The 19,303-nt window shown below is 48.0% G+C and overlaps 1 protein-coding gene across 4 annotated transcripts in view; it reads left to right on the top strand.

Annotated features, from left to right (window-relative positions):
* PAG1 (phosphoprotein membrane anchor with glycosphingolipid microdomains 1) overlaps positions 1 to 19,303 on the top strand; it is a 99,108-nt gene that overhangs the window by 64,533 nt on the left and 15,272 nt on the right. For 3 of the 4 annotated variants that reach the window (XR_015715794.1, XM_087825466.1, XM_087825464.1), the window contains 2 exons: positions 15,090 to 15,315; positions 16,906 to 16,957. Coding sequence is in view for 3 of the 4 variants with exons in the window: in XM_087825466.1 (XP_087681592.1) it covers positions 15,191 to 15,315; positions 16,906 to 16,957 (177 nt within the window). In the remaining variant the exon portion in view is untranslated. The remainder of the gene's footprint in view (positions 1 to 15,089; positions 15,316 to 16,905; positions 16,958 to 19,303) is intronic. The other variant, XM_087825465.1, reaches the window with a different exon arrangement.

Below are 19,303 nucleotides of genomic sequence, written 5' to 3'. Positions count from 1 at the left end.
TTTCTGCAAAGGATGTACAGTATATTAAACATTTTATATTAAGCACATGTCTTGAATGCTATTGGAAACCCTATTCAAATGAAAGCCGTCCACAAATCCAGTAAGCATAACCGATTTCATCCCACAAACTTGAAGTGATTAATTAACCGTAAATGCTAGTTCTGTCTCATACAACTGTAGTATCTACACAAGTTCTCACAAGCTGACTCTGATTAATGGGTCCCTATTCTCTCACCTTTTAGAACTTTGTTTCTTGTAGAAGATGTCATGTCTTATAAAAGAATTGCAACCAACATCCAACTTGGTGGGTGTGGAATAGAAGTTTGCCTCAGTCTCCACCCTGCCCTATTACCCCACAACCATCAAGTTGAGTTTCAATCACCATTTCTCATTGCTTTTGTGTTATGGTTTTCTTCAGGTAGAGTTAAAAAGTTTCTTTGAGAAAGAGAAACGATTTCCATGTGGTTAATGCCCAGCTGTCCGCCTCGGTGTGTGCAGCACTCGCCTGGTCCCCGTGGTGCTGGAGCTTGTGACTGTGGTGACTGTGTGGTCTTCACCTTCCTGGCTTGCTGGTGAGACCTTCACTTTGTATGGAACCACATTTTTTCTAATATGCTGTGTAATGAGGACAGAATATAAGATTTAGCGTAGAAGTCAGGGCTCTGCTGTTTCCTGGGTTGGGCTGGGTCTCAGGCGGCCACTTCATCTCTCCCTCCTATTGTTTTCTCATTTGTAAAACGCCAGTAATGATTTAAAAAATAAAATAAAATATCCCTGCCTTAAATTTCTCATGAGATTGTTGAGCTACTCAAATAGTAAAATCCGTGAACATGTTTGATAAACTCAAAAGTATTACCCAAGAGTGAAGTAATAATAATAGCTGGTGTGAATTGTGGGGTAAGGGCGGATGGAGAAGGCCCTCAGGTGAGTGGGGACAAGCGATGACTCAGGCTGGAGGTGAGCCCGGGCCTGGGTGACGTAACCCAGAGGGTTCATCCCACCCCGGTCAGACTCTCACCCGGCACGTCCGCTGTGTTATTAATAATGCTTTGACCATTGTCTCTTTCTTTTGTCTGCTCTAAAAAGGGCTAAGTCAGGCTGATATAATATGTTTTTTAATGTCCATATTAGTTCATATTTTGTGCTATTTCAGTTTTGCATAACTTTGAACTTGAAAGTTCATAAAGTAATTAAATGCTATTACACTAGAAATTGGAACAATTATGTGATTTATAGTAACGGGCTTTTATAGAAACAAAGAGTGCAAATGGGCCCTCCTTTAAAGCAGACCTCATACCTCACACCTTAGTATGGCAACAAAAGCAAACACAGGCAAAGCAGGGTGTCTGGATCCCGCAAGATCACCACGCACCGCCGATGACAGAATAGAGTGTGCCGATGGCAGGGTTTCCGCACAGGCTCGTGGGTGGGACAGACGGTAGGCAAACCTTCACGTAAATGAGAGGACACAGGGAAATGGGGCGTGAAAGAGAGAAACGCGTAGCCCTGAGCGGTGACCTTGGGCATGTGAATGCCCCGCCCCTGGGGGCAGGTCTGAGGGAGGAGGTCCCGGGTAAGGAGGCGGGGAGCGGGATGGGACAGTGAGCGAGGAGAGCAGGGCGACCGAGGGAGGCAAAGCCGCCTGACTCCCCTGTCTATCTTTTGAACAGTGCGAAACCGTGAGAGGGTTTTCAGCAGAGAGCTTGGTGTGATCAGATTTTTTGATTTTTTTTGAGAAGACCCTTATGGCCGGGGTTGGAAGAAGGAACTGGAGGGCAGCCGTGTAAATTCGGTCGCCAAGACCAGAGATGCTGGTGATTTGGCCCAGGGGTGGACCCTGGAGTACAGAGGTAGGGACGCGCTGAGATGGATTCGACAGTCACCCAAGAGGTCGAGGGTGCTTGGCCTGCCGGGTTAGATGGGGGGCCGGCTGAGAGGGTGACAAATGGGAGGATCTGGGGTGTGACCTCGTGCAGTTAGTAAAGGGCACACCGTTCACAGAGAGGAAGCCTGGAGGAGGACTCTGTTCAGGGGAAGATGGGCTGTCCCGCCTGGTGCACACTGAGGCCGAGGCCTGGAGCCGTCCCAGGGGAGGGTCAGGTGGCAGCTGGACCTTCGGTCGAGACCTCAGTTTAGAGGTTTGGGCTGCAGATACACATGGGGGCCAAGACCACCCAAAGGGAACTAAAGCTATGGTGTAACTAAGAGCCAGCTAAATATGATGCAATGTAAGAAAAGGGCCTCAGACTGAACCTCAAAGAACAAAAATCCCAAAATCTCACCACCAGGAAGAGGGCAGAGCTCTGGGTGTGTCTTCTCACCCAAATGTGTGGTCACCACAGCTTGTTATTTCATTTCCTTACTCGGGACACAGTGATGTTTTCATTGACACATGGGTGGATGGTTATACATGTTGCACATAGAAAATGTGCTCTAAGGTTTCTTTTTTGCGTAGATAGACACATAGAAAAACTAACACAGACCTCACAGTCCTGTGAATGGCAGTTCAGTGACACAGGGAGACAAAATCCTTGATTGTTATTGGATCATGTAAGTGATAGAGGTTTAAAAAAATAAAGCCTGGTGGTTATATCTAGAGGCATAATCAGTTCAGGTTCACACTTTTTAAAAAATATATGTCTTAATTCATCTCAGGGAGAGGGAGAGGTAGAAACATCAATGACGAGAGTCATTGATCGGCCGCCTCCAGCGCGCCCCTGACCGGGGACCATGCCCGCAACCCGGGCATGTGCCCTGACCGGGAATCGAACCGCGATCTCCTGGATCCTGGGTCGATGCTCAACTGCTGAGCCACGCCCGGCTGGGCCAGGTTCACACTTTTGGCAACAAGATTTCACAGTTAGTGCCCCTCCTGCTTCACACACCCCCTTTCATGGCACTGAGATTTCTTCGTGGGCTCAGGTGGCCTCATCCTGACACACCCACCACACAGTTTCCCTTCAGCCCCAACCTGAGAGTCTGAACAGCCCTGGATGGTCATGGCTGAGAAATAATTGTTGGCTCTGAGTTGGTTTTGTGACTGTTTACAGCCTGCTGCCTGCATTACCTCGGATCCTGTAAACTTCACAGAGACTTTTATTTGAAATGGAATATATTTTAAACAAATTCGAATTGATCATCTTTTAAAATACTATTTTTTATAAAACATTTATATGATTTCACAATACCACTCTTATAAACACAAATATATACATATTGGATTTGGTTAAAGCAGGATCTGCTGTCTCTTAGAACTTCATATGCCGCGGCTTCCAGCATTTGAAGCAGCCGATCCTGACATCGCTGCTGATGGCGTTTCATCATTTGAATTAACTAACAAAGGGAAATAATCAGATATTAGCTGTGCATTTAAGTGTTTGAGCTACATTGAGCTTTTAAAGGGTACAGACTCTTCTTTAGATACATTTTTGAATAAAGATTTTGTTAAAATAACAAGGAAAGCAGAGAAGGAATATGTTAGGTGGCTTTTCCGGGCCAGGGCACTAAACTATGCGTGTTTCACAAGACACGAGGGTAACGGACATCGATGGCCATGTCAGATACCCTTTTCTGCACTGAATGGATCCCTGGGGTATGAAGACACTGATGGAGCCGACATGCAAACAGGCACACACTTGGAAGGCTGGCAGAATGTGCTCTCAATATGGCTTGAAGTGCTGGTCTAGACCAAACAGAAGTGCCTCAAAATAGAGGTCGTGTCCAACTGTCTATTCCGTCTGTCAGTAGGATTCATGCCGAAGACATTACAGCTGCCTTGGTAGCCAGTACTGTTAGTCTCATGTGGTAACAGTGCTAGGGTCAGATTACTGACCAAAGCTCCCAGGCTGTAATAAATCCACCAACGTTAAGTGGATGCTTTTTGAAATGTAGTTCCCATCCCGAGCCAGACATGCACGGGAATGAACAGTGCAAGAGACCCCCAAACTTTTCCATGGTGGAATGAAGACCCTATGCCAAGCAAACATGGTGCTATACAACACCAATAAAGTGATCTACAGAAACCTCAGCAGAAGGTTGGAAGTGCAATGTCAGACAGTAATGTCTCGCTGCTTCCTGCTGGGGGCCGAGAGGAGCAGCCAGGATTGCAAGATTTGCAGGTGGAGAAGCTTGCTCTGGCAGAAGCTGAGAGCCAGCCAGAGGTCATCGAGGTACACAGTGCAAATCACTTTCTCTGCAGAGTGGCTGGCTCTGTGGGTTTAATTAAAATCCTAACATGTGCATTTGTGTGGGGAACTATAGGTTAAAATGGCAACATACACACTCATTTATTTTCTATTAACATCGTAGTTTCAGCCTTAAAGAATACAAGACTGTATGCCCTGGCCAGCATGGCCCAGTTGGGCACTAAAAGGTTACCAGTTCGATTCCCAGTCCGGGCATATGCCTGGGTTGCAGGCTTGATCCCCAGTAAGAGGTGTGCAGGAGGTGGAGATTGATGTTTCGCTCTCACATTGATGTCCCTCTCTCCCTCTCTCTCTAGAAGTCAATTTTTAAAAAAGAATATAAGACTATATTTGGAACTATTCTTGGTAAGACTGCAAAGATATGCATTCATTCACTTCGTTATATTCTACAGGGTTATATCCTAGAGGGCATTGTGCAACCATAAACACAAAGACCAATAACTAGGATGCTTTTGTGCAAGGGTAACGGGAAAAGAAGAGGGGATCCTGGGATCAAGACTTGGTTGGGGGTGGACAAGAGGGCTTCAGACAAGATTGTGTGCTTTCAGGGTGGTACAGCCTTAGACCTGAGGGCTTTAGCATGGTTGGTCAGCGAAAGCTTCTTTGGGAACATGATGTTTGAAGAGAACAGAAAAAATGAAAGAGGAACCAGCTGTGTAATAAACTGAAAATAAACAGCATAAAAGATCCAAGGCTAGGACAAACTTGACATGTTCAAGAGCTGGAGAGAAAACACCCATGGGCTTGAAAGGTCATTGCCAAGGAGACTAAGGAACTAGCTGAGGCTGTAAGGGTTGGGCCTGCCTGGCCCACGGGAGTCCTTCAGTAAATGTTTGTCAAACGGAGCTGAACAAGGTGTATTGTGACCATTTATTTAAGCAACGGAGAGCGAGAGAGAAGCTTAAGAAGCCTAAAGCATTGAGAAAAGTATGGTGATAATAATGTACTGGTTTCTAGAACACTCTTTACCTCAAGAGTAATGGGTCATTTTGCAAGTGGAGGCACAATGAATGTATTTTAGATCAGCTTCGACATGCAACCTAAAAACAGTGAGAACCAATAACAGACCTGAGATTGTTTTGTATTTCTGGTTGAAATTTTTATATTTGAAAATGCTTTTTTAAAATGCTGTTTTATTTTATCCAATCAATTATGTCTAGCCAGTCAACTTTCACATTAGCATTTTGAGGGCTACAGAAAAAAATATGTGGACATAATATAGCGGACAATGAAAGAACCTGACTCACTGTCCATGGATTCTAACTTTTAGTCTTCCTGTTGCACGTCCAGATACCACCTTCTGAGGTACGCTCCATACATGCCCTGTTTTGACCAGGGTCCTGAGGATGTCCTGTGCACAGAGCTCGGTTTCTGTGGTTCCCAGCACCCACGTGTGTGGCGAGGGGAACAAGAGCTGTATCCATTTTATGTGGTCACATCCCGACCTTGCCATGTTCAAGTTACTCTAAGAAAGAAGCAGCACTGGCCAGGGAAGGGTTTAGAAGTGTGAATAAATATCGAGCCGAGGGATTCTCAGCCCGGTCTATTCAGATGCCCTAGGGACACATTTACAAATGTCAATGTCCAGACCCCCATCCTTGCCCAATTAAGCCAATTTCTGGGGTCAGGCCTGGGCATTGGTATATTGTCAAAAGTTTCCAAGTGATTCTAATGTACAGCCAGGGTTGAAAACCCTAGTCTGATGCAAAGGATCTAATAATTCTCAACAGCCTTCAAGATAAAGCTGGTTTGGTTTGAGTCATCTCGGCCTTTGCCTCTCATCTCACGTCACCTGGACACTTCTCTCACTGCTTCCTCCACGATCAGGACGGATGCCCCCAAAGGTTAATTCAGCGGGGAAGTCTTTTGCTCTTTCTTCCTTCCTTCTTTTTTCCTATTCTCATCTGTTGCTTTTTTAAAAACATATTTTCTCCTGAAGCCTAATCTGCACACTGAAAACTTTTTACATCTATGAGGGACTAGTCCATGGAAATGACATATAAAGCTTCCCGTAGGCCATGCTTAGAAATTAAAATTTGATTCTAAGAAATGTTGAAGTTGTTACAATAAAGGCACTTATGTAAGACTCTTCAAAATGTACAAAATCAAACACTTGTAATTGGGGCTGGTGCAGAGAGAGGAAGAAAGATGTACGCTACAGTAATTGCTGTAATTGAAGGATAATTATGGCTTTGAGCTTCCAGCCCGGCACATGCAGGAAAGAGAAAAGAAAATACAATTTGGGTATGGACAGTTTAGTTGTTATAAAAGAATACACAACTAACTTGTCAGGATTTTAAAAACCTCCTTCCAAGCACTAAAATCTCTGAGTTACCACTTGAACACCCAGCGTTAGGCACCACACAGTAGAACAATGTCACTAACAGTTTTACCAAAACATGCAGGTAAACAAATTGTGCCTGTTTCTTATATTAGTATTTCATAAAAGCCACTTTTTTATGACATTAATTAGTCAGTGGGTTCAGCTGCTATTTGATACAGCCCCTCACCCTGGCTGGGTAGCTCAGTTGGTTAGAGTGTCATCCCAACACACCAAGGTTGTGGATTCAATTCCTGGTCAAGGCACATGCCCAGGTTTCGGGCTTGGTCTCCAATAAGGGGCTTGCAGGAGGCAGTCAATTGATGATTCTCTCATCATTGATGTTTCTCTCTCTCTCTCCCTCTCCCTTCCTCTCTCTGAAATCAATTAAAAAAAACAAAACACTTTTTTTAAAGTTTTAATAAAATTATGTGGGTTTTTAAAGGGCAATGAGAATGTCTCTTAAAAAAAAAATCAACCAATGACTGCATAAGTGGGTGGGACAGCAAATCGATGTTTCTCTCTATATCTGTCTATCTTTCTATCTAAAATCAATAAATTTTAAAAGAAGAAATTTTAAAAAAGAAATTTAGACCCTGTTCATGACAGCAGGACAGTGTCAGCCACATACAAAGGGAACAGTATTCCAGCTGCCAGTGGGAGGAGGGTGTCCCTCAGTTCATCTGAAAGCCGCACCTAGTCATAAATCAGGGGCCAAGGCGTCAGGTCACAGCTCTGTTAAGGAAAATGAAAGATTGGACTTTGACCTTTCGTCCTATACCTACCCTTTTGAATTATCCCAGTGGTAGTATTGTTATGGCACAGTCTTTGGGGGAGTATTAAGCATTTGGGGACTATACTGAAATCTTCTACCCTGGTGTCTTAGGTGGACAAAGACAGAATAGCAAATGTTCCGGAATGTCTGAGATTGTTCTTCACCATGTTCTCCGTGCATCAGTGACTGCTAATGGACTGGCTGATCCTAAAATTGGCTTGTCCCTGATGTATTAGACTGTGGCAATGAGCTAAGAAGCAGAATGAAATCAGATGCCAAAGAGTTTGAAGAAAGGCTTAGAAAAGTAATATAAGACTGAATTATTTCTTGAACTAAGGTATAATAATGTATTTTTAAACAATTAATATTGAGAAATCACATAACCATTATAAGTAATGGCTTGCAAAAAAAAAAAACTGGAGTGAAGCCACTTTGGCTTAGATTATTTAATCCAGTGAATTTAAGCAAGACTTTTAATAAAATTATGTGGGGTTTTTTTGGTCCTGAAAACACACCTCCTTGTTCCATTTTTTAAATATATCTTTCTTGAAGTTTTTCTGTATTAGAGGCATAAGAAATAATTAAAGCGACCCTTTCAAGATCAAATCCACTGTTATGTTTCCCCAAGTGTGCATCTATTGCAGCTACGCATCATCGCACGCCCCTTCCTCTAGGGGGCACCACTCACAGGTCAGAGTCTGTGCTCTTAGAAAGAGAACTCCCCTTCCTGGCTCCATGTGCCGAATTTCTCTGAGTTCCCGTGTCCCATTTTTAAGCGCTTAATAGTTTTGCCTTGTACTGCGTAAATATCTGCTTCTTTTGTTAATAAATGAAAGTGAACATTGAGTAACTTGGACACCCCAGGAAGATGAGGCTGGCAAATTTTTTCCTGAGCTTAACACCACACAGGAGGGGTGGGGCACTCTCTCCACTGCCTTCCCAAGTCCTTGACATTAGATGGGTCCCTGCCTGGTGGCTGGCTGACCCTCACTGCGAGCAGCGTCCGTACACCAGGCAGTCCTTTCCTCTGTGAACACACAGGGCTGTCTTTGGAATCCACCAGACACATTGAGGCCAGTTCTCAGCTTGAAACATCAGTCCACGGGACCTGCAGCTGCCTCAGGGCCTTGTCAAGTGATCAGAATCGGGCTGCAGTTGTGACCAAATGTGGTTTGGTTTCACATGCTCAGAATTCGACAATCAGTGGTTCTTCATCTTTGATCAAAATATAAATCTCCATTAGGAAGTTAATTCTAAATATTTTTCACCTCTCGGGAAATGAATTTTGCAACTGAATTGCAGCAAGCCGGGTAATCTCATAGTCAAGGTGTGACTGGAAAGCGAAACAGTGCTTGACACATAGTAGGTATTTCTATTATCTGTTTAATGAATTACAGTGTCAAAGAGGAACACATACTTTGTGCCTTAGTGTCAAAGAGTTGCCAATGAAACTGACCCAAAGAGCTGACCATCTTTAATAACAGAGACAGAAAGTGTCCAGAATGTTCTATCACGTTAGGAACCTCCTCAGCCTTATCGAGCACTGAGACTGGAAATTAGATGGATCCTTTCCAGACTTGCTGTCTCTGTAAGATTTTCCTAAACTTGGGCATATGCCTCTAAATAGCCCCAGAAGCTCCCAGCAGCCTCAGCATTTTCTCTCTGTATTACCTGGGCGGGCCCATCTGTGTATTTTGGTTCGTCCTTGAATTGTGTTGCAAAGCTGTTATAAATATGATTTGTATACCAACTAGATGTTAATGAAAACACAGAGACGACTCTGTCAGCCCTGCAGCCAGCGTGCTGTAGTGGCTTTGCCAGAAGGGCAGGTGACATTCCGGGGGGTGGGGTAGCCGTCGGGACTGATTCCTGGCACTGGACACTGATCTCACCTCCTGGCATTCCTGTCACTGGTGTGGCCTCATCAGGTTTTCCCGGGGATTACTAAGACTGCTTTCCCGGGAGCTGAAGCTATTGATCACACAGAGAACTGCAGGTTCTTGCTGGGTCAACAGTCCCCTTGCGTGAAAGTCCTGAATTTGGCTACTTTGATAAATGAAAGAGTGATAAAATGATAGAATCTCAGAGCTGGAAAGAAACCTTATAAATGACCCTATTTCTCAGAAGGAGATGAATGACCTCATTTTTCAGGAGGAGAAACTGAGGCGTGGGAGGACAAGGGTGATGCAGAGCCCAGGCTGCGCCTGCACGCACCCGGGACGTGTCCACGCACTGCCCGGCCGTCCAACTCCGGGCTGGGGAAGGTTCGCCTTGCGTTCGCGCACTTCCATGGGAATCCAGGAGGCTCCCAGGAGGCGGGAGCTCTCCCCTCCTCTCCACACAGCCTCGAGTGAGATGGGGACCAGGCTGCAGCCCCACGCACCTACTTGGACAGCCCTTCAGCCCTACGTGGGAGGAAGATGAACATCCTCGCCAGTGCCACTCCAAGCGTGGTCCCCAGGCCAGCAGCCCGGGCTCACCTGGGAGCCGGTGAGACACGCAGAATTCAGAACCCGGACCTTAACAAGATACCGAGCCCTGTAGGCAGGTGAAGTGCTGTTCTGGAACAGTCTTTTCAAACCTCCCCCCTCCGCTCTGGCATCACTGGCTCCTGCAGGAGAGGCCTGGGCCCAGCCCAGACACCCGGGCCCCTCCCCCGCCAGGGCCAGTGCTCGGCTTCCTGTGTGGATCGATGGGTTGGGTCTGTGCGAAGAGTAATCAGGTTACCCTGACAGCGCCTGCAGGATTTATGTCCCGCTCTGTGGACAGACGCCAGACCCCTCTGCCTGCAGCCACCGCCTCCGCAGCAGGCTCAGCTTGGTGATGGTGAAGCCTCCCAGGGTCCTGCGTCTTGTTTTTCTCCGAAGCTGCTGCAGAAGGAAACCTCGAGACATTGCTCCCTGGTGATGTTATAAAGTGATGCGAGAAACCATGAATGAGAAATGCTTACCCTGGACTCCTTACTTCCCTCGGCCCCTGGGGTGTCTTCCCCCCCCCCCCCCCGACTCAGGGAAGGAGGGCGTGGGGCAGACTGTCGCAATGACCTTATTTGGCAGAAAACCTTCGTGCCTTAGCTGGGTGGACAGTAGACACTTGCTTGGGTGATTCCCGTGTTGACAGCAGCCCTGGTCACCAAGTTCAGTGTAGCAGGCTGGCCTTTAATCGGAAGAAAAATCTACCTGAATTTAAGTGCTTTAGCTTAAACCCCTTTGGGAGACCCTGGGGTTCTGCCAGTGTAGCCTTGGCCTGGGACTTGCCGAATGCCTCTCAGGACAGGGGCCCAGCAGAGCCTCGGACTCCTTGCCATGCTAAACGAGTTCGGTGACTCTGTGGCTCAGATGTCATTTCACTGGGTGGTTCCCACACCTGGTGAGGACCGGGAAGGAGGAGGAGTTCCTGTGGGGCTGGTTCCATCAGTGAGGTGACGCGAGGTGGTTTCTATCATGCTTAATTATGGGGTGACCAGGACAGCTGTGCAGTGGGAGTGAGTCATTACTGACCCAAACCTGCTTCAAAGGAACTAAGTGCCTGCTCAGGAGCCAGAGCTCGTCTCACCAACCATCCCACTCCGCCAAATTGTTATTTACAGAATTTCCCGTGATCGGAGCGCCCACCTGCTGAAGAGCGTTTGGCTAAAAAAAAACACCAAATAGCTGCAGTTGATCTGCACCTTTCATTAATTTCGTCTGGTATCTGTTTTCTTTCCTGTTGCAATGCATTTTGGAGGCTGATAGCCTAGGTCGATGGAGATAATTAAAATGACAAGCATACCCCAGAGGCAGCAAGAACAGCTGTCTCCTTGGACCGCCTGAGGGTTAGGGCTGAGGATGGTGTCCTGCTGCCACCTTGTGGTCCGGATGCACCGATCTGTAAAGTAAAAGGCCATCAGTTTCTCTACTGATTGAATCACATGTTGATTGAAGGCATGAAATGAATGGGTGTGAAAAAATAAGTTATGGAGCAAAACAATTTCATCCACAATATTCTAGTCCAAAATAATTATCCAGACCAGTTTTTGAAAGGATCCCCAACACAAGTCCTACAACCTAACGCACTAACCTTTCTCAGGGTCAAATACAAGTTCCCACCATAGGCAGAAATTATATAAGAGTGGGGTGGTGGGGTGTTGCCTCTTTTACAGAACTATCACATTATTGTTAAATTATAGTCTCGATCATGATTGTGCAGCAATGCAGCTGACAATGGAGCCTGTTCTGAAACAGAAAGAGCTGGTGTGCCACAAGTAAACCTAAGTGTGTTGTTTCACTAATGCTCCCACCTTCTGCAGCTCACCTTAGAGGGGCGTTGGTGCCACATAAACGTGAGTGCAGGGACAATGCCTGGGCGCCTCTGCCCTGTGTGGAATAACTCGTTGCTTATTTATGCTCGTGATCTGACAATGGAATATTTTTTTATACTTTGAAGAGATAATATTCTGTAATTGAATGCAGTTTGATTGAGGCAGATAAGAATAGGACTGAGAGAAACAGGCTGAAATATTGCCATGAACACATCAGGGGGGAGAGCCCCAAATTGTTCACACATTTCCGTTGGGGTGGATTCATTCTAGAGACTCAGAAAATATCTTACCTGGTATAGGAATGGGCAGAAAACAGGATGGTCCTCAGGGCAGTAACGGTATCACAGACTTAGAGCCTTGGATTATCTTTCCCACGGGGCGCCTGGTTGATAAGGGTGCAGTCTGTGGTCTGGAACACGCCCTCACCGTGGTGGCCCTTCCTATCAGGGTAATTCACTTCCCAGAGGCTGGGCCTCCTGTCTTCTTATTTGTTTCCCTCTATTGCTAATCCTGAGAGAAGCCTTCCAGCCATGGGAAAGGCATTGGTCCCAAAACTGCTCTCAATAAACCAAAAGGAGACAACCAAGTTCTATGTTTAGCTCAGTGAACCCACTGCACAGGGTCCAGCCTTGAGGAAAGGCCATTGCCCTTCTACGAAAGCCCCAGAGCATTCACAGGAGGCCTCCAGTGTCACTTCACCAAGAAGGAAAAACATGAAGTCACATATGTGCATCTACACACCTGGGGGTCAGCCCAGCTAGTCGCGTGAGGGAGGGGCTGTCCAGCTGCACACCTGGTGGGGGTGTCAGTCCATCTATACATGTGGCAGAGGGACAGTCCAGCTACATACCTGGGGATCAGTCCAGCTACACATCTGGGGGTCAGTCCAGCGACACACAGAAGGGAGACAGGTCTGTCTCAATTGTAGGTAAGCCACCAAAATTTAAGTAGGTGATGACCAGAGAAGGAACACATCGGAGAAGTATGGAAATAGAAGTCCCAAAAAACAGACCAGGAGAGAAGAGTAACAGGGCACAGACTTCCTCTGAAATAGGAATAATCCCCCTGGAGGTGTGGCGTGAGGTCCAAGTCCTGTGTGTGGCCCCTCCCAGGGCACCTGTCCCTGCCCCACCTCCGCCCCACTGGACTGTGTTGCTCCAGGTCTGTCCAGCTGCACTAGAGGCTTCTGGGAGGTGGAAGCGCCCTTGGCCTTGGCGACTACAATGTATCTGACTCAGAAACACGTTCCAGATGATGATCATTCTTTTCACTGTGAGATTTTTGTCCACGATGAGAACTTTTGGGAAAAAAGTATCTTTTTTAGCAACTTTTCAGCCAATTTTAGTTGAAGGGGAGTGAGCCTGGAGTTCGGACACATTTTTTCTGAGTTACAGCCTTTATCCAGAAGCTGGTACTAATCAGCTTTGATCGGCTTTCTCCCCACACTGTTCTGATGGGCCAGCACCTCTCATATTTCATCATATTCTATCGGCCTTCCCTGTGGAGAGAGAGCGAGAAAGAAGAGAAACATACAGAAACGAGAGGGTGCTGAGGACCCACCGTAGCTGCGGGACACGTATCTAGCTTTGGAATAACTCAGGCGGCAAACTACTTTCTCAGAACCCGCCACTTTGTGAGCTCTGCCGTGGGACGAGGGGAGGAAGGAGGGAGCCAGCACATGCTCGCAGGACAGATCCAAGCGCTGTGCTTCCGACGGTACATAAGGCTTCATCCCACGCGCATCCACAGGTCCCCATGGCATGTGCCTGCTGGACTGTATTTTAATTACTGTGGTGCCATCTGTAGTCTGAGTTTAGAGGGAACGATGCATCGTTTGCACAAGTCCTAAGAGAAGCGGTGCTGTCCCGTCACCCGGTTGGACGAGCCAGGGGCCCGCGAGCCAGCGCTCTGTGGCCGCCGGGGACTGTGCTGGAGTGTTTACAAACCACCCGGGAGGAAGGAAGCTCCCACTGCACAGGAAAGTGAATATTTATGTGTTTAGAGACCAGCGGAAGTGCTGCTGCTGATTCAAGGGCTCAGGGGAAACCGTCGCCTTGTCTTCTGGAATTCTCTGCACACGTTGCTGGTATATGAGGCCCATTTCTCTTTTTTCTCCAGCTTTTTTGCTATTGTTCCTCAACCGTAAATATCCAAATGTATGGGGAATAGTTCACCTGGAGAAAATTTGGTCCAGGTGAACCGCCTTTGTGGAAGTGGCTTTAATCCCCCCCTTTCTCTGCCGGATCCTGTTTGCCACGAGGCCACCACGGGCTGGCTGGGTGGGATCAGCCAGTGATGGTGAAACACAGCGACAGCTCTTTCAGCGAGGCAAACCAAAACGGAAACATGGACAATGTTTTTCAAGAAAATACTGTTTTTGAGTTGTGACTCATATTGGGAGACAGAAAGATTTATCTGCTTATTTTATTCATGACATTTGAGATGAAGTTAGAGGCTGTTCCTTGTAAGTTAGAATGTTCTAGAACTGAGCACAGCGAGTGTTCTTTAAACAAGACCTCTCTGACGAGAGATCATCATTCATTTGATTATACTACTCTGTTTTTCAAAGTCTAGAACTTAAAATAGTTCGGAAGACTAATTTGACATGCGCATTTAGAAGCATTTAGCTGGAAGGGAGCGGAGCGCCCTGCAGGGGCGAAGACCACAGGCCCTGGAGCCAGAGGCCTGGACTCCTGCTCTCCTGCCCCTCACCACCTGCGCCACCTGGGGGGTGGGGGGTGGAATAACCGGCATCTCTGCCATTCACCTACCTAGTCTGAAAAACGGGGGTTTCAGTGAGTGCCTCCTTCACAGGCTGGGGCAGCAATTAAATGAAGAAGGCATTTCGCAGAGGCCCGGGCACAAGCCAGGTGCTAGAACGTTCCCAGTGCAGGTCCTTCACTTCATTCGCCATTGTCATAAACTCCTGTTTACCGCTGGTGATGCTTCTTAGCACAGACTTTCGCCCATTCACCTGAAAGTGTGTTTATGGAGTGTTCGTAGAAGCGTAGAAAGCTGGCCCGGAAAATAGTCGCATATTCGGAATAGACAACTGTTTACGGGGTGAGTTTAAAGACATCCTGTTGCACTAATTGCCCTGACCTTAAACCTTCTGGAAGAACAGCAGGTTGGGGGAGCTAGGGAGACCGGTGGGGAAGGTGCAGACTTCATCTTGTGAACGCTATGTAATAAATGCTTTACACCGTCTGGGGGAAAAAGAATCCAAATGCATATTTGTGTGTTTGCTCTGGGGTCCTTGGAGTCCTTTATCTGAAGGCCTTAAGGAATCTGTCAGCAAAACGATCAGACACCCAGGCACTTGTATGTTCCCAATTTACGTTTTTAGGTGAGGAGACAAAGTCCTGGACAGTGAGGGGACAAAGATCCAGTTGAGTGCAGAGCACTCACCTCCCTGACTCTGCAAAGCCTTCCTCCCGACAGGACTAGTTTTGAGATGCTGGCTCCTTGTCACCTGAGACGTTGTTTCAGACAGGTTGGCCTCTCTGCAAGCGGACGTGGCCCTCACCCTGATGTCACCAGCTCTGCAGGACTGACTGACTGACCAGCCGCTGCCACCTCCTGCTCCCGCCATGGGACCCTCCGGGAGCCTGCTGGGCAGTGGACACATGCAGATTGTCCTGTGGGGAAGTCTGGCAGCTGCCGCCACGTTCTTCCTCATCACCTTCCTCGTCTTCCTGTGCTCCAGCTGTGACAGGTGAGAGCCCACGATGTGTCTGCTGGAATCTTAAAGCGACACGTTCCCGCCCCCAGCAGACTCTGCATAGAAAAAGCCTATTGTACGCGGTCACAGAAATGCGTGCGTTCAGATGAGCTGGTTTCTCTGCCGTGGAAGGTCCCGGCCCTGTTCTCTTGTGTGAAAGCCCGTATTCGATTTTGCCATGGAGCAATGGGAAGAGCCCTATGGACGAAACTTCCCAGAATGAAATTCCTGCTGCTCTTTTGAGCACTGGTCAAAGTTTCCATCGTCTTTTTCTGTGGACATTTGGAAATCCAAGTTGGATGGGCATTGAAGATACCCTTTTTGCTACCATTTGAGAGTTCCTGAGAACGTCTGTGTTACCTGACTTTGGAGGGAACTGTTCTATTACTGACTTGTAATCTAGAGCTGCACTTTCTTAAGAAACAGCTTGTTTTCCTATAAGAGAGACATGCTTCTTATGAAAAAATTATCTTGTCTTCTTTTAGAATTCTCTCTCTCCCCCTCTTCCTCTGTGTCTCACTCATATAAGATGTCTGTACCCCCCCCCCCCAAGAGATCTTTGCTCAGAGAGAAGCAGGGTCCTCCTAAGCAGGAGTAATTTTCAAGGTGTTCAGACATTGTCCCCATATGTGCAGCTCCTGGTGAGTTGGCTGCTGCTAGGAGCCTCTGCGTGCCCCCAGCCTCCTTCCAGTAACCTCAAAAGAGACTCAAGTGTCATTGAAGAGTCTTGATATGGCTTCCTACCCTAATGTCTCTGTCAAAAGTGGAGAAGCTGGATTCTCTGGACCCAAGAACCGCCCCTGCCTGCCCAGGGGGGCCCCGGGCCTGCAGGGCTGGGACAGTGTGACCAGGAAGAAATGAGCCTTTGCTCCCAGGTCCTGGGCCGACCTGCCCCTGTAGTTGGTGTGTCTCCCACTAGGTGGCGATGTTGCCTTGTGCATCCATGGGAGCACACTCGAGACTGATGGCTTTCTTTAAACTGTCCTGAGTAAAAATAAATTCTATTTTTAGTCTATGGACTTTTCCATAGACTGGAAGTACACATGACTCATCCTGAGAGCACGCACCCTTCCAGACGTGCCAAAATTTGTATTTTGTTTATTTTCTGTGTCCCACTGCGGTGTGTGACTTTGACTTTGCAAAGACTCCAAGTTGAGAAAACATGAGATGTCTAGATTCCCTCCCTCCCTCCCTCCCTCCCTCCCTCCCTCCCTCCCTCCCTCCCTCCCTCCCTCCCTCCCTCCCTCCCTCTCTCCTTTTTTAAAGGCATCATTCCCACAGTATGCTAGATGTGCTGTTTCCACTAAGCATCCTGCCTCAGTCCTTTTGTGAAGAATTTGTCATTTTTGCCCCGGGAGGAAGGGGGCAGCAGATTTTGGGCCCTTGCTGTGACTCAACCCTCCTCACACCCTCCCACCTGCCTAGGAGTGATGAGTGCCTGCCAGGCTTTGCTACCTTGGCAGATTAACTCGGTTCTTAAGAGAGATGTAAATGTTGATAAACAGTAGAATGGGAAAGAGGCGTGTATGTTTGATTTTAGATGGCACATTTGATATCACAGGGATGTCTTATTTTCCATTTCAGAGAAAAGAAGCCAAGACAGTACAGTGGAGACCATGAGAACCTGATGAACGTGGTGAGTCCGTGTGCACATGCGTGCATGTCTGTGCTTGCATGTGTCTACATGTGTGCACACATGTGTACATGTATCTCCATGTGTGTGCGCGTACCTGCATTCTTACATGTGTGTCTATGTGTGCATGTCTCTGTCAAAAGACATCTGCATTTGCACATGTGCTTGTGTGTGTGTTTGTGCTTCTCTTTGTGTGGACGTGTCTACATGTGTCTGTGTGTCTGTGTATATGTGCATCTGCATGCATGCATGTGTGTCTACATGTGTGTACATGAGCCTGTATATGCGTCTGCATGTGCATGTTTTCAAACACCAGCCACTTATCTAGGCATGTTCTTACAAGCTTATAATTTCCTTCCAGAAAGAACTCAGCCTGAGTTCACAGCTGCCTGGGCTGGTCCTTCCTCAGGTGCAGGCTCACGTGGCTGGCGGCCTGTGCAAGCAGCCAGGCTTCTGGGAGGGCTTCTAACATGGGTGCAATCGAGCAGGTGCCGGGAAGATCCTGAGAGAGCTCCAGCCTGCAGCAGGGATGTCTCTTTGCTGCGTCCACCCTGCTCCAGCTTGTGTATTCATTCACTAGGGCTATCCTAACAAAGGACCACAAACTGAGTGGCTTAAACATCAAGTTTCTTGTCTAACAGCTCTGGAGGCTGGAAATCCGAGATCAAGGTGTCAATGGGGTTGGTTCTGAGGGCAAATCTTTTCTGGCGTCATCATCACGTGGTGTCCTCCCTGCCATGTGTGCCGGTCTCTGTCCACGTTTCCCCTTTTTATAAGGGCTCCAGTGTGACCTCATCTTAACTGGTTTCATCTGCAATGACCCTGTTAAGGTCGCATCCTAAGGTATCTGTGGCTGGAACTTCAGCACAGGAATTTGGGGAGGGTACAGTTCACCCCATAACAGCTGGCCATCAAGCTAACCAGAGCCTGGGAGCCCCAACACTCTGGGTGTGGCCTGGCCTTGGTGCATTTTCCTGTCCAGCCCCAAGGGCGTTTCAGGTCCACCTGGTGAGGAGCCACCTGAGATGCCTGGTCCCTTGGAGTCCTGGCTCTGCCTTGTGCTCTCTGCTCAGGTTCATGCCCTTGACCAGCGGAATCATTCCAGCAACTGGGGGTGGGCCACCCTAGTGTTTGCAGGGCCGTCTTCGTCAGGGTCCTGCCTGAGCCCCAAGGGCTGCTGAAGCAGAGAGCACGCTCCCTGATGTGATCTCTCACGATCAGGCAACAAGTGCAGAGTCAGCCTGTTTGGGGAGAGGGAGTAAAGTGTGCAGGGAGCAGGTGGGCTCAGAGCTCACCCGGGAAGTGTCTCCAGGCTCGGTCACCCTGCTCCACAAATGTGCCCAAGCAGACAGGAAGCTGCCAGGACCCTCTCCTCCTGGGAGCCCCTGGGGTCCACTCCCCTTCCATTCTGGTGCACCCATTGCTATCCTGGGTTCTCATCCTCACCCTTTGTCTCACCCTCTCTCAGTCTCTGCTTGTCTGGTTCCTGTGGCCATTTTCTCCTAGAAGCTAAAAGTAGTGATGGTAGGCAAAGCCCGGGTTATGGTAATTCAGCCGGGATGGATTGTTACCTGGGAGGCTTCCTCCCACACACCTGACACCTGCCCCGGTAAAAATTCCCTCCTGTGATATTAGCCTCTGTTCCCCGAGTTCCTGGCCACCTCACACAGTGACCCGTCTCCTAAGCACCCTCCACTGAATGAAACAGCTGATTCCCATGAGCTTTCGGATCGTGACGCAGCCTGAGCTATTTGCTCTCTACTATTATGTGGCTCCCAATCTGGAGTCAGAATGGACAAGGCCACCCGGCTGAGCTTCTGGTGCTCTTTACATCAGCACTTTCCACGTGAAGTCCTGGAGCTGGTCCAGGGTGGCCTCCTGGGCCTGCAGGCCATGCATTCCATGAGATGGGTGGGGACAGACACATGAGCGGTGGCTCAGGCTGCCACACGGGACCAGCTGGGTATTTGAAGAAACACGTGAATGCCCGGCCGGCGTGGCTCATTGGTTGAAAATCAATCTATGATTCAGGAGATCACGGTTCGATTCCCAGTCAGGGCACATGCCTGGGTTGCGGGCTTTGTCCCCAGTGGGGGGGGGGGGGGGGCGCATGTGCAGGAGGCAGCCAATCAATGACTCTCTCATCATTGATGTTTCTATTTCTCTCTCTCCCTCTCCCTTCCTCTCTCTAAAATTAATAAAGACATATTTAAAAAAAAAAAGAAAAGAAACAAACAAACACGTGAACTACCAGCTTGCTGACCACCCAGAGCCATAGCTCGGCCCAGCATGTTAATCTATGCACCTACACATTCGAGCCCAGCAGAAACCCTTCAGTCTCCAAGGCCA

Source organism: Miniopterus natalensis, chromosome 16 (assembly GCF_054644295.1).
Source record: "Miniopterus natalensis isolate mMinNat1 chromosome 16, mMinNat1.hap1, whole genome shotgun sequence".
Taxonomy (NCBI): domain Eukaryota; kingdom Metazoa; phylum Chordata; class Mammalia; order Chiroptera; family Miniopteridae; genus Miniopterus; species Miniopterus natalensis.
Note: the sequence above shows the minus strand (reverse complement) of the source record. Positions and strands in the feature narration are given on the sequence as shown.